At 35.3% G+C, this 16,511-nt stretch overlaps 1 protein-coding gene across 1 annotated transcript; it reads right to left on the bottom strand.

Moving 5' to 3' along the window:
* Positions 1 to 343: 343 nt before the first annotated feature.
* FOLK (Phosphatidate cytidylyltransferase family protein) lies at positions 344 to 5,087 on the bottom strand. The gene is made up of 6 exons (XM_006847372.4): positions 4,788 to 5,087; positions 2,855 to 2,922; positions 2,592 to 2,723; positions 2,155 to 2,270; positions 1,362 to 1,476; positions 344 to 754 (listed from the first exon to the last, which is right to left on the bottom strand). The coding sequence occupies exons 1-6, from the start codon at positions 4,902 to 4,904 to the stop codon at positions 577 to 579; spliced, it is 726 nt and encodes a 241-aa protein (XP_006847435.3). The 5' UTR covers positions 4,905 to 5,087; the 3' UTR covers positions 344 to 576.
* Positions 5,088 to 16,511: the final 11,424 nt, after the last annotated feature.

Below are 16,511 nucleotides of genomic sequence, written 5' to 3'. Positions count from 1 at the left end.
TACTAACCCTTGAAAGCAAACAATGCATATGAGACACTTCTTTCGGATTTTATATAGTTCATAAAGAACAAAAGGCATCACTTATCTCTAGAGTTAATAATTACTATGTTTAATAGCTGTACTCTAGGTAATTGAAAAGGGTGATTTCCAAATTAATGAATACATTAATGCCAATATACATTAGAGTTAGAGGGCCTCACAAGGGGGCTTAATGGGCAAAAAAAGCCAGCAGTTATGCCCATTTAATAGCTTGAAATTTTGTGATGAAAAAAAAAAACAGTGTTAAGTCCAAATATGAACCATAAGACGACTACATGACAAAGCTCGGATGAAGTGCCTCATAAAAAAGGAATACGGCTCGCACTAATTGAATCAAATCAAATGCCAAAAGTTTTTCACTGTCAGTTTTAGTTTCCAACTTCTTAAGTGGATTTTCCATAAGCTGAGAATGCAAATCCAGAAGGGTGACGACTGCCAAGGATACATGCACACTGTATTTGGGATGCGAAAGCCTACAGTGTTGATCTCCACTGCTAATATGACTAAACCATCCAAGGAATGGCTAGTTTACATAAACTAAAAAATAAGCCAACCAACAATCAAAGAAGTCAATGGAACAGTGAGATTATCATCTAGTTTTGTACTGATTGGAAGAGACTCCACAATTGAAGCAGCTAGAGAGACGAGAAAGAAGCCAGTCACTAAGTCCCAGCTTGCATTATAGAAGCCGAATAAGGAGAAGTAATACATGTACCTGTGAGATAATAGAAATACAAGAGAAGCAAAACCACAAATGTTGGTTCAAAATTTAGCGAAGTCAAGTGAAATATTGGCATAAATTGAGGTGAAGGTATATCACAATCCTATGGATTATGACATATGACACTACAAAGGGGCACTTGCCATTCGTTCATTATGATGATCAATGGAGATTATAACTGGTTGAATGTCCAGATGGACCCCACTCCGGTTATCTCCAGTGCCCATTATCATGATCAGGTGATGTACATTCTTTTGCAGAAATTTACCACCTATGATCCATATGATTGTGATATACTTTCCCTAAATTAAATCGAGGTACAGAATACTATGGGCCATATGATCATGGAGAAGTTGTGGTCCAAGTGGTTACCACCAGCGTAGATCAATTGATGGACAAACATGGAGAGAAAGTAGTACCTATCACTCTGGCAATATCATGTCACGAAGGATCCCACTCTCTCTCTGTTACCATCCATCAAGTGATAGGGCAGTGATAAAACTTATGACCAAGGACTTTCTGTGATCATATCGATCTTGATATGGCCGCTTAGGTCAATAAGAGAAGTAAATAAAATAAGAGCTTCATTTGAGTTACATACCCAATCGATGCCATGAAGCCCGCAACAGCCATGGTGATACTACCCATGAAGGACTTGTTCATATTGTAAGGAAGCTTTAAGGTCCCAAATCTCCTTCCCACAATGTCAGCAAACCCTACAAACAAATATAGAGAAGAATTCTCAGCATGGATGACATATTACATGGTTTTCACGCATAAACACATCCAAAGAGATAAGCAGAGATAAGCCCATGCATGAATGCGTTAATTATGCATCAGCATTTGTGATTTTACATATTATCTGAGTATCCTAACATCATAGGTGGGCAAAATATATGCATCAAACATCAAGTCCCATGGACACATTCACAAAAACATGGATCCATGGGCACCAAGAAAGAGGATCGTATGCCTAACACAATACATAGTATGCATTTCCATCCATGCATAGGGAAACAACCACAGAGAATATAAATCACTTCATTACAGGGTAAACTCACACTATTTTAAAAATCAGTGACTCAGGGCTCGGACTCCCCCTAGTCACTCAGAGCAAGTCAGGATGATTAACCCTAAGACCAGGGGCAAGTCTGAACCAAGTCACTAATTTTTATTGTACTCAGAGAGACACAACCGAGTCATACCACTGAGTTCCTGGTGAATCTGAGCCCAAGTCAGGTTTCTATCACCAGAGAAACCAGTAGATTGAACCAACCCAAACAGATATAAAAGGATAATTTAATATCAAATCGTGTGAGTACGAATATAGAGTTTGAGGACCAATTTGGCAACATATATAACAGAGAAAGAAAAAGTATAAAGGATAGGAATACCATCTCCAGAACACAAGTTGCAGATAGCAGCAACGGCAATAGGGGAAGTTCTCCAGAAAACTGCAGTTGCCAGAGTTATGGTACACGCATAGTATAAGGGCCCCTTCAATAGTTCCCTGAGGCACCAAGAAGTATATCACTGTTACTAATCTAGCAACATAGCCTATTATTATCTAAATGCGACATTGTTAGTTATTGTTGTTATCTATGCAACGCATTACTTTCTTTCTGCTACGCTATGCAGGGAATTTCATCATGTATTTTAGTCATTTCACCCTATTTTGGCTTGTATATAGGCTATGTTGACACATTTCATAAATCAAAAAATTTCATCTTTAACAGTCTACATATCTGAGGTCAGCTCTTGCATGTGGAGCAAAAGGACGAAAGTCTATGAGAAACAAGACCACTAATTCAAGGGGAACATATGACCTAACCTGTGGTCTCCATATCTGCTCATTGATTTGACCATATTCTCATTTTTCATAATACCCAAGCCCAATAAAATCATTCGAATTATATTGATCCCTGGAGCTAGAGCTGCTAGATATGCTGCCTCATGTCCGGAACTGTAGAAGATGAGAACCAAATTAGCAGCATGTAAATAGAACAAAAATGGTTTTAGAGGAAGAGAAAGTGACCATAAACAATGTTCTATGATATATTTTCCTTTTAAAGAATAGTCTAAATCAATTTCTACCTGAACAAAGGCCAGAAAAGCATGAAGACCAGCCCCACACTTATATGCACAAGCTTACGGTTCAGTTTCTGCATGAAATGAACAGAGAACAACAACTATAATGTTAAGGGAATCCAAATAGTTGGGAAAATGCAATTTATTTGAAGAAGTTGCTCCTCACCAATTAAAACTCCGGATGTTGGATAGTTTCTTTGTGGAAAATTGGCAGTAAAAATCTAGTTCTTGTCAAATAACAAAATTTGCATTCTTCAATTTCATAAAATTGTAAAGAAAGATTTGAAAATGCGCTAATTTGCAATGTATACTATAATGTAGATTAACCGGTTAAGTAATCAAATGTTCCACATTCCTAATTGCCCCCATATACGTTCTATAGCTCATAGCAATCGTTTAGACAATACATAGAACAGATGATTACACAAACTTCGTTTCATTTTATTTTTCGAAGTCGGATAAAACCACAACGAGAGAGGAAACTGAAACTACAGGTAAAAACTTTTACGAGAATTAAGCACCACCCAACCAAATGTAAACATATTTGGAAGCTCAAGAGTATTCCTTCAAAACATTTGCATTTACTTCAGATCCCTATTCACAAGTGACTAGACTAGGATCAAAACATTTGCATTTACTTCAGATCCCTATTCACAAGTGACTAGACTAGGACTTGTGCAGTTCTAAATCAAAAATAAATATGATCACATCTCACTAGACTAGATATTATCAAGAATTGAAGCAACTAAATATCTTGTAACATCAAAATTAATATTTTAGTTAGAAATTAAGCCAATAATCTAACCTCAGATTTTTAAAGGAAAATTGTTTCACGCTGGCTGGACTGCATTTCTACATATGCCGTCCAGAAAATGTAAAGCATCCATCTTAAAGATGGATGCATGTAGGTGTTCCATCGAAATAATGGAAACTAACCGTCCAAATGTTTTCTTACTAGAATTATTATTTCTAGTTTTTAAATTTATTTATTTTTTCATATTCATAATCTGCATGTTAGAGATTACATGTCTTTAAAAATTAAGTCTTAAAATCCATCTCAAAAATAGATTTATTAAGAGGCCCGCATTTCTACATATGCGGGCTTGGCCACATAGAAACCGGGTCCATTTTTAAATCACTAGACCCCATAGAAATCTCTTGGCTTTGGCAATAAACAGAGGAAAACCCTTGTCATTTTTGGCCAAAAGCTTCAACCTTGAAACCCTTGCTACTGAGTAGGTCCATCACACTGAAATCCATAAACTCGATGACCAAAACCAGTATAAATTAAATTATTTGATAAAAGCTTTAAAGAAGATTTCAAGCAAAACTTGTAATTGTAATTGGAAATCTTCATGATGGCTCTAATTGTAATTGGAAATCTTCATGATGGCTCTAAAATTTCCAACACCAACAATAAAATTTGAAACTAAAACAATAAACACTTACTTTTAGGAGGAAATGGAAGGTATAGATGATTTGTTGCAATATACACCATTTTTAAAATTTGAAATCCTAATTTTTTTTGCTGAGATGATCGATTTAAAGGTTTTTCAACCAGTGAATTGCAATTTTTGATGCGTTATGAGATGAATTGCATTTTCGATCAGATAATTACCTCACATTGATAGATCCACTGAACTTAAAAAAAAAAAAAAATCATGATTCTTAACAGAAGTGTCTTGAATCGATCCGAATATACTCAGTCTATACAATGCTGACTGACCATAACATCAAAATTCCCAGGAATTCGCTTGAGTATTTTAGAGAGAGAAAGAGAGAGATTGGAGGCTTATAAAGAGGGCACTAGCGGCGGTAGAGAGAGACAGTAGGGTCAAAGGGTAGAGAGAGAGAGAGTTTACAGGCTTGAAGAGAGGCACTGGTAGTGGGAGAGGGCATAGAAAGAAGAGAGAGAGAGAGTGAAGTAACGCCTAAATACCTGGTCGAAAACCCCGCGCTTGGCCATCTCATCCCAGAACCGCAGAAGCCCAAGAGCCGCGCCCGCCGCGATCGCCGCTGCCGCCACGTCCCGCACCACCTGGTTTTCCGGCAACATCACGGCCGCTCGCGTCAGAACCCGACGGCTTACACCGCTTTGATCCCGAATAAAATGCCCCCCTTCGCCGGAAAATAAGATAACCGGAATCCCAGAAACCGGTAAACGGCCCACAAATTGGGAGACCGGCTGCTGGAAAACTGAGAGATAACGGCGGGGATAATGGGAAAACGGAGGCCGTGTAAGGGGGAGGTAACGGCCGGGAAATAAATAACGCGGCGTGATTGGAGCTGCCGAAATAACGGAGAGGGGGGGAGGAAACGCATAGAAAGCGAAAGACATCGTCCGTTTTGGAACGAGTACAAATTCATGTGCTCAGTTACACGCGACTGAATCACTGCCAATTAAAATTTTAATTATTATTTTCAGTTTTCAATTTTTTTTATTTTTTCATATTCATGATCTCGTGTTAAAGATTATAATTTCTCTAAAAATGATCAAATTATATTGGGAAAATATATTTATCACCAAGCCTGCATTTGCACATGTGCAGGCTTGGCCACATGCTAACCATGTCCTTCATTAAGAATAATTGTTTTATGGGGGCTGGACTGCATTTATACAATACGCAGTCCAAAAATATACAGCATTAATCTTAAAGATTGATGCAAATAGGTAGTCCACTTAAAAATAATTGTAACTAACCGTTCAAATGTTTTTTCAATATAATTTTAACCTCTTATTATATACAATCCTTTTTTATATTGCTTTAAAAAAAATGTCATGGCCACCCAACTTTATCTTGGAAGAGGATGCCTAAATGGAGCTTATTTTATGTCCCCTTTTGTTGAAGTACTAACTGAAATTAAAATTTGTGGAAATTTTTCCATCATTATTAAGGGTATGCATGTGATACTTTTATAAAATTAATGATTCGTAATGACATAAATGGAAATTTTTGTCATTGAAATTTTATTTCAATTATATCATGAATAGGCATCTCTTCTTCAACCACATTTTTTTATTATTTGGAAAATGTGAAATTTTTAATCAAATTTATTACCTTCTTTACAATATTTTAAGAAAATTTTAATAGAAATATTGTAGGCACCTTATTTTTTAGCTGAAAAAATTCTACGGAATCGAAAATTTTGGAAGTCCTATGAATCTGTTTTAGACCCTCTCTAGACGAATCATAATTTTTGCCTTACCAAAAACATTAATTTTCTAGCCTACACCATGCTATGGAATATGGAGTATTCAACTATCTTAATGCCATTATTGTACACCCCATCCCCATCTCTGCAAAACCTGCACTGCCTCACTACAAACCATCTCTCTCTCACCACCAACTACCCCATCCCCATCTCTTAAAACCGGCACTGCCGCTCTTCCTTGAGCTCTCCCTAGGAACCAAAAGAAAAAAGACTTTTCTAGCCCCTCAAACCATCAAACTCGAACCAGGGGTGGCAATAGGTTGGGTCGGGTCTCGAACACGGATCCGAAATATATAATATGGGACTTGGACCCGACCCTACCCAATTGGACCCGATTCAAAAATAAAAAAATCTATATTTTTTAATATATTTCATAACTTTGAAACTAAAAATATAAGGTAGGACCGAAAGAAAGTCCTATATGATTTTTTACTGGAAAATACTTTCTTTTCTTTCTTTTTTTCACCTCTTTCTTTTGGAAAAATATCACTTACATGTGGTCTTTATTATAATAAAATAAATTTCAAAATAAAATCATCATAACAATAAAACTAAGATCTTAACAACTTGATATCATTGAAATAACTATGCACTATGCTTGAGAATAAAAGATAAGATTGCAATAAACAAAAGGAAGAGTGCCCGAGATTATCTCAACCAGGCTCATTACACCCCACACCGAGTCACCACCATATGATGGTGCGGGATCAACGGTCTAGCTTCAATTTCGAATCGAGAAAGCAAATTTCGGCCAAGCCAGACTAATGGAACATGAACTCATTTGATCACAAACTCAAACCCTAAGTGAATTCTCTTAGTAACCTAGTTTGAGAGAGATGGATTCTCTTTTTGCTAAACCTTAAAACCCTTAGCCGTAAATCCATATTTGAGATATATAAGAGAATAACTCTATAACCTAAACTCATAAGTTCTTTCACAAAATGAGAGAGAGATCAAACATAAGATACTAGTGCATGTCCCTTTTTTGGGATATGAGAGAGAAAGATGGGAATTAGAGATAATCCATTTTTATAGGCTTTGAATAAGATTAGGGTTTCTTAGGGTTTTCTTTAGCTTGCATCTTTTAATGAGATTGAACATAGACCGTCGATCAAGGGTGACTTGTGGGGTGAGAGATCTAAGCCATCCATTCTATAGATGGGCCATCAACATTATGGAATGTGTATGAATCATTATCCCCCGTTCTTAAACCATTTTCCCATCAATATATTTAAATAAAATAAATATCATGCATTCCATAAAATTGCACGATCCATGTCACATATTACATAAAGATATGTCAAATAATATCAAGTAGATAAATACTACCAAATATAAATAAGATAAGTTCCATATCAATTCAAATTGACCATATATTTTTAAAACAAACTTGCTACAAAATATATAAAGCCATGGTCAATATATCCCTTCCAAGATTTGACCACAAGCCACAAATCAAACTAACTTTATCTTAAAAGCAAACAAGAGAATCCAAAGAGGGTGGGGCATGCTACCCTTTTGTGGCACATGTGGGCCCCCACCCACACGCCACATAGTGGGGCCATGTGCACTATGGGCCCCCATGGAATATTATAAAAAATATTGTTTTAAAATTTGAATAAAATAATTTAAAATATATATTTGAAGTTTTTATAACTTTGTAATAACAATAACTGTATTTTTATAAGTCCAAAAATCACAACTAAAATATTGAGAGATTCATAAAAATTTAAATAATAAAACTGAAATCATTTCAATAATAAAATGAACACAATTAAATTAATATGATGGGAAAATGATCCATATGGTTTTAGGAATCCAATATGTAATAACGTGGTACTCCACCTTCAACTGTGGACTACAGACCATACTAGCTTTATCAAACCGACCTAGTGTTTTCCATGACCCACAGTCCAAACAGGGGCTCATTAACGGGTCACCAAAGTCAGGTCGATGAATCAAGGGGTCGCAATCCCAGTCTGTGGATTACAGTTCATCTCCTTGAGACGAGTCAAGGTCACCACGACCTGATGGGACCACAACTCTATGGCGCATAAGGGTATCTCTCACACATGCATACGCTTCACCAAAGGTGGATGATATCTAGTTTTTTCGAACGATCTATCAATATGCATGTTGTGTGATGGAACATGGATAAGGTTTTGGCCCCTGTCTCAGTAGGCCACCGTCACACATAAGGGTCACACAGTCCTTCGGCTCACTCATCCGGGCATGTTCTCGGACATCATCAAGGGCTAACCCATAAACCCTCATCGGTTTGTTCTTTATGCCCAAGTAACATGGGTTTTTTCCAATCGACCGGCCTAGATCGTTAAGCACAAATTGGTATCAGCAAACCATCGTTTGTTTAGTATGGCCCATGAGGGACCACACTCACACTGAGTTCATGTTCCACTATATCATTTCATTTTACAAACACTCATAAGGCATTTAAATGCCACATAAACCCAATATCTTCCACTTAACCTTTAAAGGCCTTATATTCTCTCATTCTTACTTTCTCTCATTCTCATCTCTCTCTCCCAATTACAATCTCTCTCAAACATTTTTACTTATTCTCTCAATACATTAATCATGGCTTTCGTTATCAATCCTTTCACAAAAGGATTTATAGAGGCAACACATTTTTCTCTTTGCTGCTAGGATGTCATCCCAAAAATGGTCGTAAGCTCATCTTTCACATCGCATCGCGAATCATAGATTTATTGTAGTAAAGGACCATCATGTACCCTCATCGCATGGGGTCGTATGTTCATGGGCTCAAAATAGTTCTTCAAATAAGCTGCTTCCTTTTGTAGATATACTACCAGCACCAAACATTTGGGTTCAATGGGTGAACAACATTATAGTTTGTTGTTCTATTTGGCATGCCAAATACTAGCAGGTGCTCCCATTGGAATATTTAGTTTATCTAGATCTTGATCTTTCTCAATCTTACCTCATTCCTCAAGTGATAAAAACATAGTTTTATATGGTTGGAGTTATTATGGAATCGTGGCTCCTTTGATATGCAAAACGTCACCGTGCTATTGCAGAAAATTCTTACTGCCTCACAACGCACGAGGTGAAAGTCAAGTCGATTAAGAAATTTCTTAATCCATACGACCTCCTTGATCACCAAACAGCACGTCATGTACTCTGCCTTCATGGTGGACAATTTCATCACATTCTATTTATTTGATTTCCAAGAAAATGTATGCCCTCCAAGCATGAACACATATCCAGATGTAGACTTCGCATCATCTGGATCTGTGAGATAGCTTGCACATGTATATCTAAATATCCGAGCAGCTAAAAAACCGTGGGACTGTAGCAGGTCCCACTCAATTATTGCACATACAACATTTACATTCTCAATATTCTTATGCATATATCATGAGTAGCATATCAAGTCTCATGTAATATGTAATTCAATACCCGTTGGTTTCACAATATGCAAAAACCTTCATGAACCACAAAGGTTTAACCACACTAGACATCTCGGTAGTAAATTCATACAAACCAAGTTATCTAATCAAATCAACACGTGTTAGGAAAGCCCAGCATGATGGCATTCCTACAACATTTCCTATGGTTCAAAGTCTTAGGTAATCAAGGATTCTAAATAACTAGAACCATGGGTCAAATCATATAGGTATTTAAAAAAAAAATACATGATAGTTTTTCTCTCACTTTTATAAATACCTTCAAGACATAATGTTTTTTTTTTTAATAAAAAAAAAATACATGATAGTTTTTCTCTCATTTTTATAAATACCTTCAAGACATAATGTTTTTCTTTTTAATAAAAAAAAAAAATTGACTTGGTATATATACATCCACAAGCAATAGTTATATAATAGTATAACTGTTAAAATGATTTTCATAAAGACTTAATGGACCTTGCAAGACTGTGTGATTTTCTCAAAACCATATTCATAGACTTAGGCTTTTTTCAAATCATCCAATTTAATTTTAAAATACATGCTTAGCCTTCATAAATCATTTTACTGCATTCACCTTTAATTTCCTACCAAGTCAAGTTCATGGTCACAAAAACAAATCATATATATCATCTTATAATTTTATCCAAAATAAAACATGACTAAATAATGTCTATTAAAGCTTTGACAAAATATTTCATTTGTGGCAATTATGGAGAATTTATCAAGAGATCATCATTACAAGCAACACATCATATTATAGACATTATTGGGAAGATGGTCACCAAGACCAAGTTCCATCAGAGCACTCCCTTTGTGCTTACATATTTAAATGAGCCACATCCATCTCTCGTGTTTCATCCTTAGGGCTCAAAGCCCTTGATCAAATCACATCTTCGTGTATATCACTACCTTAAGTAGTTCAGACTCAAGCACATGGAGACACAAAAACACAAGGTATTCAAAACTGGTACTTTCAAATTTGTTAACACTTATCACTTAATGTCCATACACTCCATACGTATTTATAAAACAATTAGCCAAAATATAACCAAAGCACATTAAACAAAGTCATTTAATCATCTTTCCCTATATGACCTTACCATATTAATTGAGATAGATTTCATACCTCAAAACCATATAGTGTGGTACCTGGGCTTTCTTGATTCATCGTTTTTACTCGTTTGACAAGCGTTTGTGATATTGAAAGTGCATGCAACTATTAAAGAATATATTGGTCATTAGTTTCACATGTCACGAAGTGTCCATCTTTTTGGCACTTGGATTCTCCTGTCTTACACCGTGAAGAAAATATCTTATTCATCCCATTATTTCAAATATCACAATTTCAATTCTCCCACTAATTTTTAATGATTCTGTGCTGCCATCAAGTCTCTCTATGTATCCATTCATTTCAAAGAAACCAATATGCTTTTATAGGTATTATGTTTATTATTCTTTCTGCTATTTTCAGATCGAATACTCTTCACATTGAGTGTTTTATCTTGCCAATTTCGTATTACATCTCTCTGAAGTTGTACTATAATAAACTATACTCATGGCACAGTATAAAGCCTTTTAAAATGATCTTAAAGGTCTCCATAATTGAGAATTCAAGGATGTGCCTTAACATGCTACATCTTTTAATTTACTGCAGCATAGAACATGAGCATCACATGATAAAAATATGATATCTGTCAACTCATAAAAATTCTATCTCCGAATCCTTTTGAGTATTGAAATAGACTAAAAAATATAAAATAATGATCAGTTCCATTCCTAAATCATACCATATAGTGAGTCTTCGTTTCAGTGACATTTAGGTCACAATGCAATTTTCTCAGCAGAAAATCAGATTGAGCACCTCTCGATAAAAAAATTGTTTCTCTCAATTCTCAAAGAATTTCTTCTTCAAATCTTTTGTGTTGCAAACTATACTCAAAACCAAATCATAACATCATAGTTTGAATCCCAAATAATACTTTTCTTCAAATAAGTGACATTCACGTCGCAAAATAAATCATATTGCAGAATTCCATGATGAACAACATCTAATAAAATTATCTTTTCTCTCTACCATCATGGAGTTTCCCTTTCAAGCCAATTTTGTTTGAAATTAGACTAATAATAGTAATGCATATATTTAGACTAATAATGGTAATGCATATATTTAGACTAATACTAGTAATGCATATATTTTCACAAGCCTTATATCACTTCGTTAAGTAGGCTTGATAAATATAGATATTCATGTCTTCAATGAATAACATACCAAATTAAAAAAAATTCAGGATGACCTCTCTTCAAACCAAAATTTTTATTCCGCTCTTCCCATAAATATTTCTCTTTCAAATAAATTGCATTAGAAAATAGACTCATAATAGAAGTCTAAAAATTTAGTGCGGACCATAAAACATTCAATTAAGTATAGAAATAAAATCATGACTTCCAAGTAATGGAAATAGCTTTTGTTGTAAAAAACAGCACTTGCACACCTTTCAATAAATTGATCATATCTTTCAAATCACGAGGAATTTCTTGATGAAACGTTTTTTTCTTGAAAGTAGACTCAATTTTATGAGTTGCAGTAAAATTTTAGTAAGAAATAAAATCATATGTTTGGTGGGAAAAATCACGTAACTCAATGGATAGTTCCTGTATTTTGCAGGGTCAGAACTAACACCCTTCATTGATGATTCCATAACTCTCAATTCCCGTAGGATCTCCCATTGAAATTTTTCAGGTACATCCTACTCTTAAAAATACAAAATATCACTGAAGTATGTAATAGAAAAATATCTCATTATCTTATTCATATCACTACTCCAAAATAACCTAGGATACTTATTCCGCAGACTGCCTTTTCAGTGTTGGAGTATTTCAATCATTATTAATCGTGGATGTATTTCTTGACCACAAAGGTCATTAGCTTTCTTATATCTCATTTCCAAGCTTCATCTAAACTCAATAAAGATAAAAGATAACTAATGGTATCAAGTATCAATAGCTCTAATACCACCGAAAGAAAGACCAATGTGATCTTTTACCGGGGAATACATTTGTTTTTTAATTTTTTTCACCCCTTTCTTTTGGCAAAAGATCACTTACATGTGGTCTTTATTATAATAAGATAAATTTCAAAATAAAATCATCATAACAATAAAACAAAGATCTTAACAACTTGATGTTATTGAAACAACTATGCACTATGCTTGAGAATAAAAGATAAGATTACAAGAAACAAAAGGAAGAGTACCGGAGATTACCTCAACCGGGCTTATTACACCCCACACCGAGTCACCACAATCCGATGGCGCGGGATCGACGGTCTAGCTTCAATCTCGAACCGAAAAAGCAAATTTCGGCCAAGCCACACCAATGGAACATGAACCCCTTTGATCATAAACTTAACCCTTAGGTGAATTCTCCTAGCAACCTAGTTTGAGAGAGATGATGGATTATCTTTCTACTAAACCTTAAAACCCTTAGTTGCAAATTCATATTTAAGAGATACGAGAGAAGAACTCCATAACCTAAACCCTTAAGTTCTTTCACAATGTGAGAGAGAGACCAAATATGAGAGAGTGATGCATGCCCCCTTTTTGGGATATGAGAGAGAAATATGAAAATTAGATACAAGAGATAACGTAAAGAGATTTTTGAGTAGAGACAATCCATTTTTATAGGCTTTGAATAAGATTAGGGTTTCTTAGGGTTTTTTTTAGCTTGCCTCTTCTTATGAGATTGAACATAAACTGTCGATCAAGGGTAACTTGTGGGGTGAGAGATCTGAGTCATCTATTCCATATATGGGCCATCAACATTATGGAAGGTGCATGAACCATTATCCCTCTTTTCTAAACCATTTCCCCATCAATATATTTAAATAAAATAAATATCATGCATTCTATAAAATTGCATGATCCATGTCACATATTCCATAAGGATATGTCAAATAATATCAAGTAGATAAATACTACCAAATATAAATAAGTTAAGATCCATATCAATTCAAATTGACCATATCTATTCAAAACAAACTTGCTGCAAAATAGAAAAAGCCATGGTCAATATATTCTTTCCAAGATTTGACCACATGCCACAAATCAAACTAACTTTATCTTAAAAGCAAACAAGAGAATCCAAAGAGGGTGGGGCATGCTACCCTTTTGCGGCACATGTGGGGCCCCACCCACATGCCACATAGTGGGCCCATGTGCACTATGGGCCCCCATGGAATATTATAAAAAATATTATTTTAAAATTTGAATAAAATAATTTAAAATATATATTTGAAGTTTTTATAACTTTGTAATAACAATAACTGTATTTTTATAAGTCAAAAAATTACAAATAAAATATTGAGAGATTCATAAAAATTTAAATAATAGAACTGAAATCATTTCAATAATAAAATGAACACAATTAAATTAATATGATAGGAAAATGATCCATATGGTTTTAAGAATCCAATATGTAATAACGGGGTACTCCACCTTCAACTGTGGACTACAGACCACACTAACTTTATCGAACCGACCCAGTGTTTTCCATAACCCACAGTCCAAATAGGGGCTCATTAACGGGTCACCAAAGTCAGGTCGATGAATCAAGGAGTCACAATCTCAGTCTGTGGATTACATGTCCTCCCTTAGAGACGAGTCAAGGTCTCCACGACTTGATCCGACCACAATTCTATGATGCATAGGGGTATCTCTCGCACATGCATACGCATATGGCTTTCCCGAACGATCTATCAATATGCATGCCGTGTAATGGAACATGGATGAGGTTTTGGCCCCCGTCTCAGTAGGCCACCATCACACATAAGGGTCACACAGTCTGTCGGCTCATTCATCCAGACATGTTCTCCGACATCATCAAGGGCTAACTCATAAACCCTCATCGATTTGTTCTTTATGCCCAAGTAACATGGGTTTTTCCCAGCCGACTGGCCTAGATCGTTAAATACAAATCGGTATCAGCAAACCATCGTTTGCTTAGTATGGTCCACGAGGGACCACACTCACACTGAGTTCATGTTCCTCTATATCATTTCATTTTACAACCACTCACAGGCCTTTAAAGGCCACATAAACCCAACAAAGGACCCGGACCTGGATCCTTACCCAAATAGTGCTTGGGTCCAAGATTTGGACCCAGATCCGACTCGTCAGGTCCAATTTTTGGACTCATACCCATAACAAATTCTAGTCTACCTATTAGGTCTTGGGTCGTGTCTAGGTCCATTGCTACCCCTTGCTCGAACCTCTTTCCACCCTCACAAACCTGTAACATCTCTCTTTCCCTCTACAAACTCTACACATGACCTCTATGATCCCTTAAAGCCCTGAGGATCATCCGAAACACATAGATTAGTAGTGAGCTTCATTGCCTCAAAATCATTTTCCTATCCAAGCAAGGAACTCAAAATTGAGCGGCTCTGGCTTGATCCTCCAACAAACAATGGGAACGGTCCCCTTGTATCGATAAATTCTAACTCGCGCCACCAATTCCGAGTGCTGGGCCTATGGACCCAACTTTGCCCATATAAGTCTACAATACCTACTTTTCTTTATTTAAATGTTTATTTTATTTTTTATTCTATTTCTAAGATATTTTTTAAAATCTCCCCATTTTCCCTTAGTTTTCTAAAATTTATTTATTTATGTGGTTTTTAGGCGATTTTTAGCTAGCATAGCCAGTGGACCACCAAACAAGCAACCATCGGATCATTTTTCTTTTATGGTTTGTAATTTGACAGAACCTAGTTTCTACCTATGAATGGGCAAGTTTAAATGGAAAATTAGACAAAAATATTATTTTTGCCAAAATTTTGCTTATAAACAAGTACACAATGATCATTTTCTCTCGGAATAAGGTCACAACACCACCTTTAGTTGCACAATAAGGTGGTGGCTGTGCGCCATTCGCCTAACTTAACGTTTTTTAAAAAGTAAAACTTTGAACTTTAAGATTCTCTTGTAGGTATCATATTTTATATTGGGATTGTATACTATGAGATCACTTATCTTCAATACAAGAAGATAAATCGATGACGTATAGTTTGACCGATGATATGATCCTTGATACAACATAATGGTAAGACATGATTTATGTATTCGACCCCAAATGTTTAAGAAATGGCTTGGATGATATTTTTAAATATAAAAAAATAAAGCAGATTTTTTTCAAATTTTAAATCTAAAGTCCATTTGTCATGAAGTAATTGTTAAACAATATATGGAGTAGATTTACCAATGGGGCTCCCTTCTACATACATTCATAGCCATCCAACTTTATCTTGTACGATGATGCCTAAATAGAGCTTCTTTTATGTTCCCTTTCGTTGAAGTACTAAATGAAAATAAAATTTGTGGTAACTTTTCCCCTCATGATTGAGGGGATACAGTACGTTGTACTTCCGTAAAATTAGTGAATCGCAATCACATGAATGAAAATTTTATCATTGAAATTTTACTTAGGTTATGTCAAGCATAGCCATTGCTTATTCACATGTTTTTTTTTTAAAATGTGGACTTTACTTTAATAAAAAATACTCTCTTCATTACAATAATTTAACAAAAATTTAAGGGCCCGTTTGGTTTTTTGGATATGAGTCTCCTATGGGTGTGTATAGGAGACTCATTTCCAGAGATACCAGCCATTTATTGTGTTTAGATGAACTCTCTATGCGGGAGACCAATTTTATCATATATATAATGAGATAATGTGCCGTGTGGTTTGCATAAGGTTGCAACCTTAAACAATTGTATTAAAGCGTCGTCCAAATTTTATCATAAATATAATTTCAGCATTAAAAATTCTTAAGATGGCTTGAGAATTTATTTGGATCTCCAAGTATAAAATTTCAAGAGTTAATTACATATGGACCTTAAATAAGTTAGAAAAATACGAGTTGTTCCTTTTAGAAAAATACAAGTTGCTTCCTTTATACATAAAAAAAAAACTTACGTTTCGGTCCGAGAATGCCATTTTCAGATCAC

Source organism: Amborella trichopoda, chromosome 8 (assembly GCF_054954075.1).
Source record: "Amborella trichopoda isolate Santa Cruz 75 chromosome 8, AtrichopodaSantaCruz75HAP2 v2.0, whole genome shotgun sequence".
Classification (NCBI taxonomy): domain Eukaryota; kingdom Viridiplantae; phylum Streptophyta; class Magnoliopsida; order Amborellales; family Amborellaceae; genus Amborella; species Amborella trichopoda.
This window is presented reverse-complemented; position numbering and strand designations above follow the sequence as displayed.

Bases quoted from the DNA above. Each gene is read 5' to 3' on its own strand.
- FOLK (XM_006847372.4), bottom strand. From the start codon at position 4,904: ATGTTGCCGGAAAACCAGGTGGTGCGGGACGTGGCGGCAGCGGCGATC. The intron at 2,271-2,591 runs GTTAGGTCATAT...TTGGTGCCTCAG, and splicing joins AGCAGATATGGAGACCACAG to GGAACTATTGAAGGGGCCCT. The intron at 1,477-2,154 runs GTATTCCTATCC...ATTTGTTTGTAG, and splicing joins CAACTTGTGTTCTGGAGATG to GGTTTGCTGACATTGTGGGA.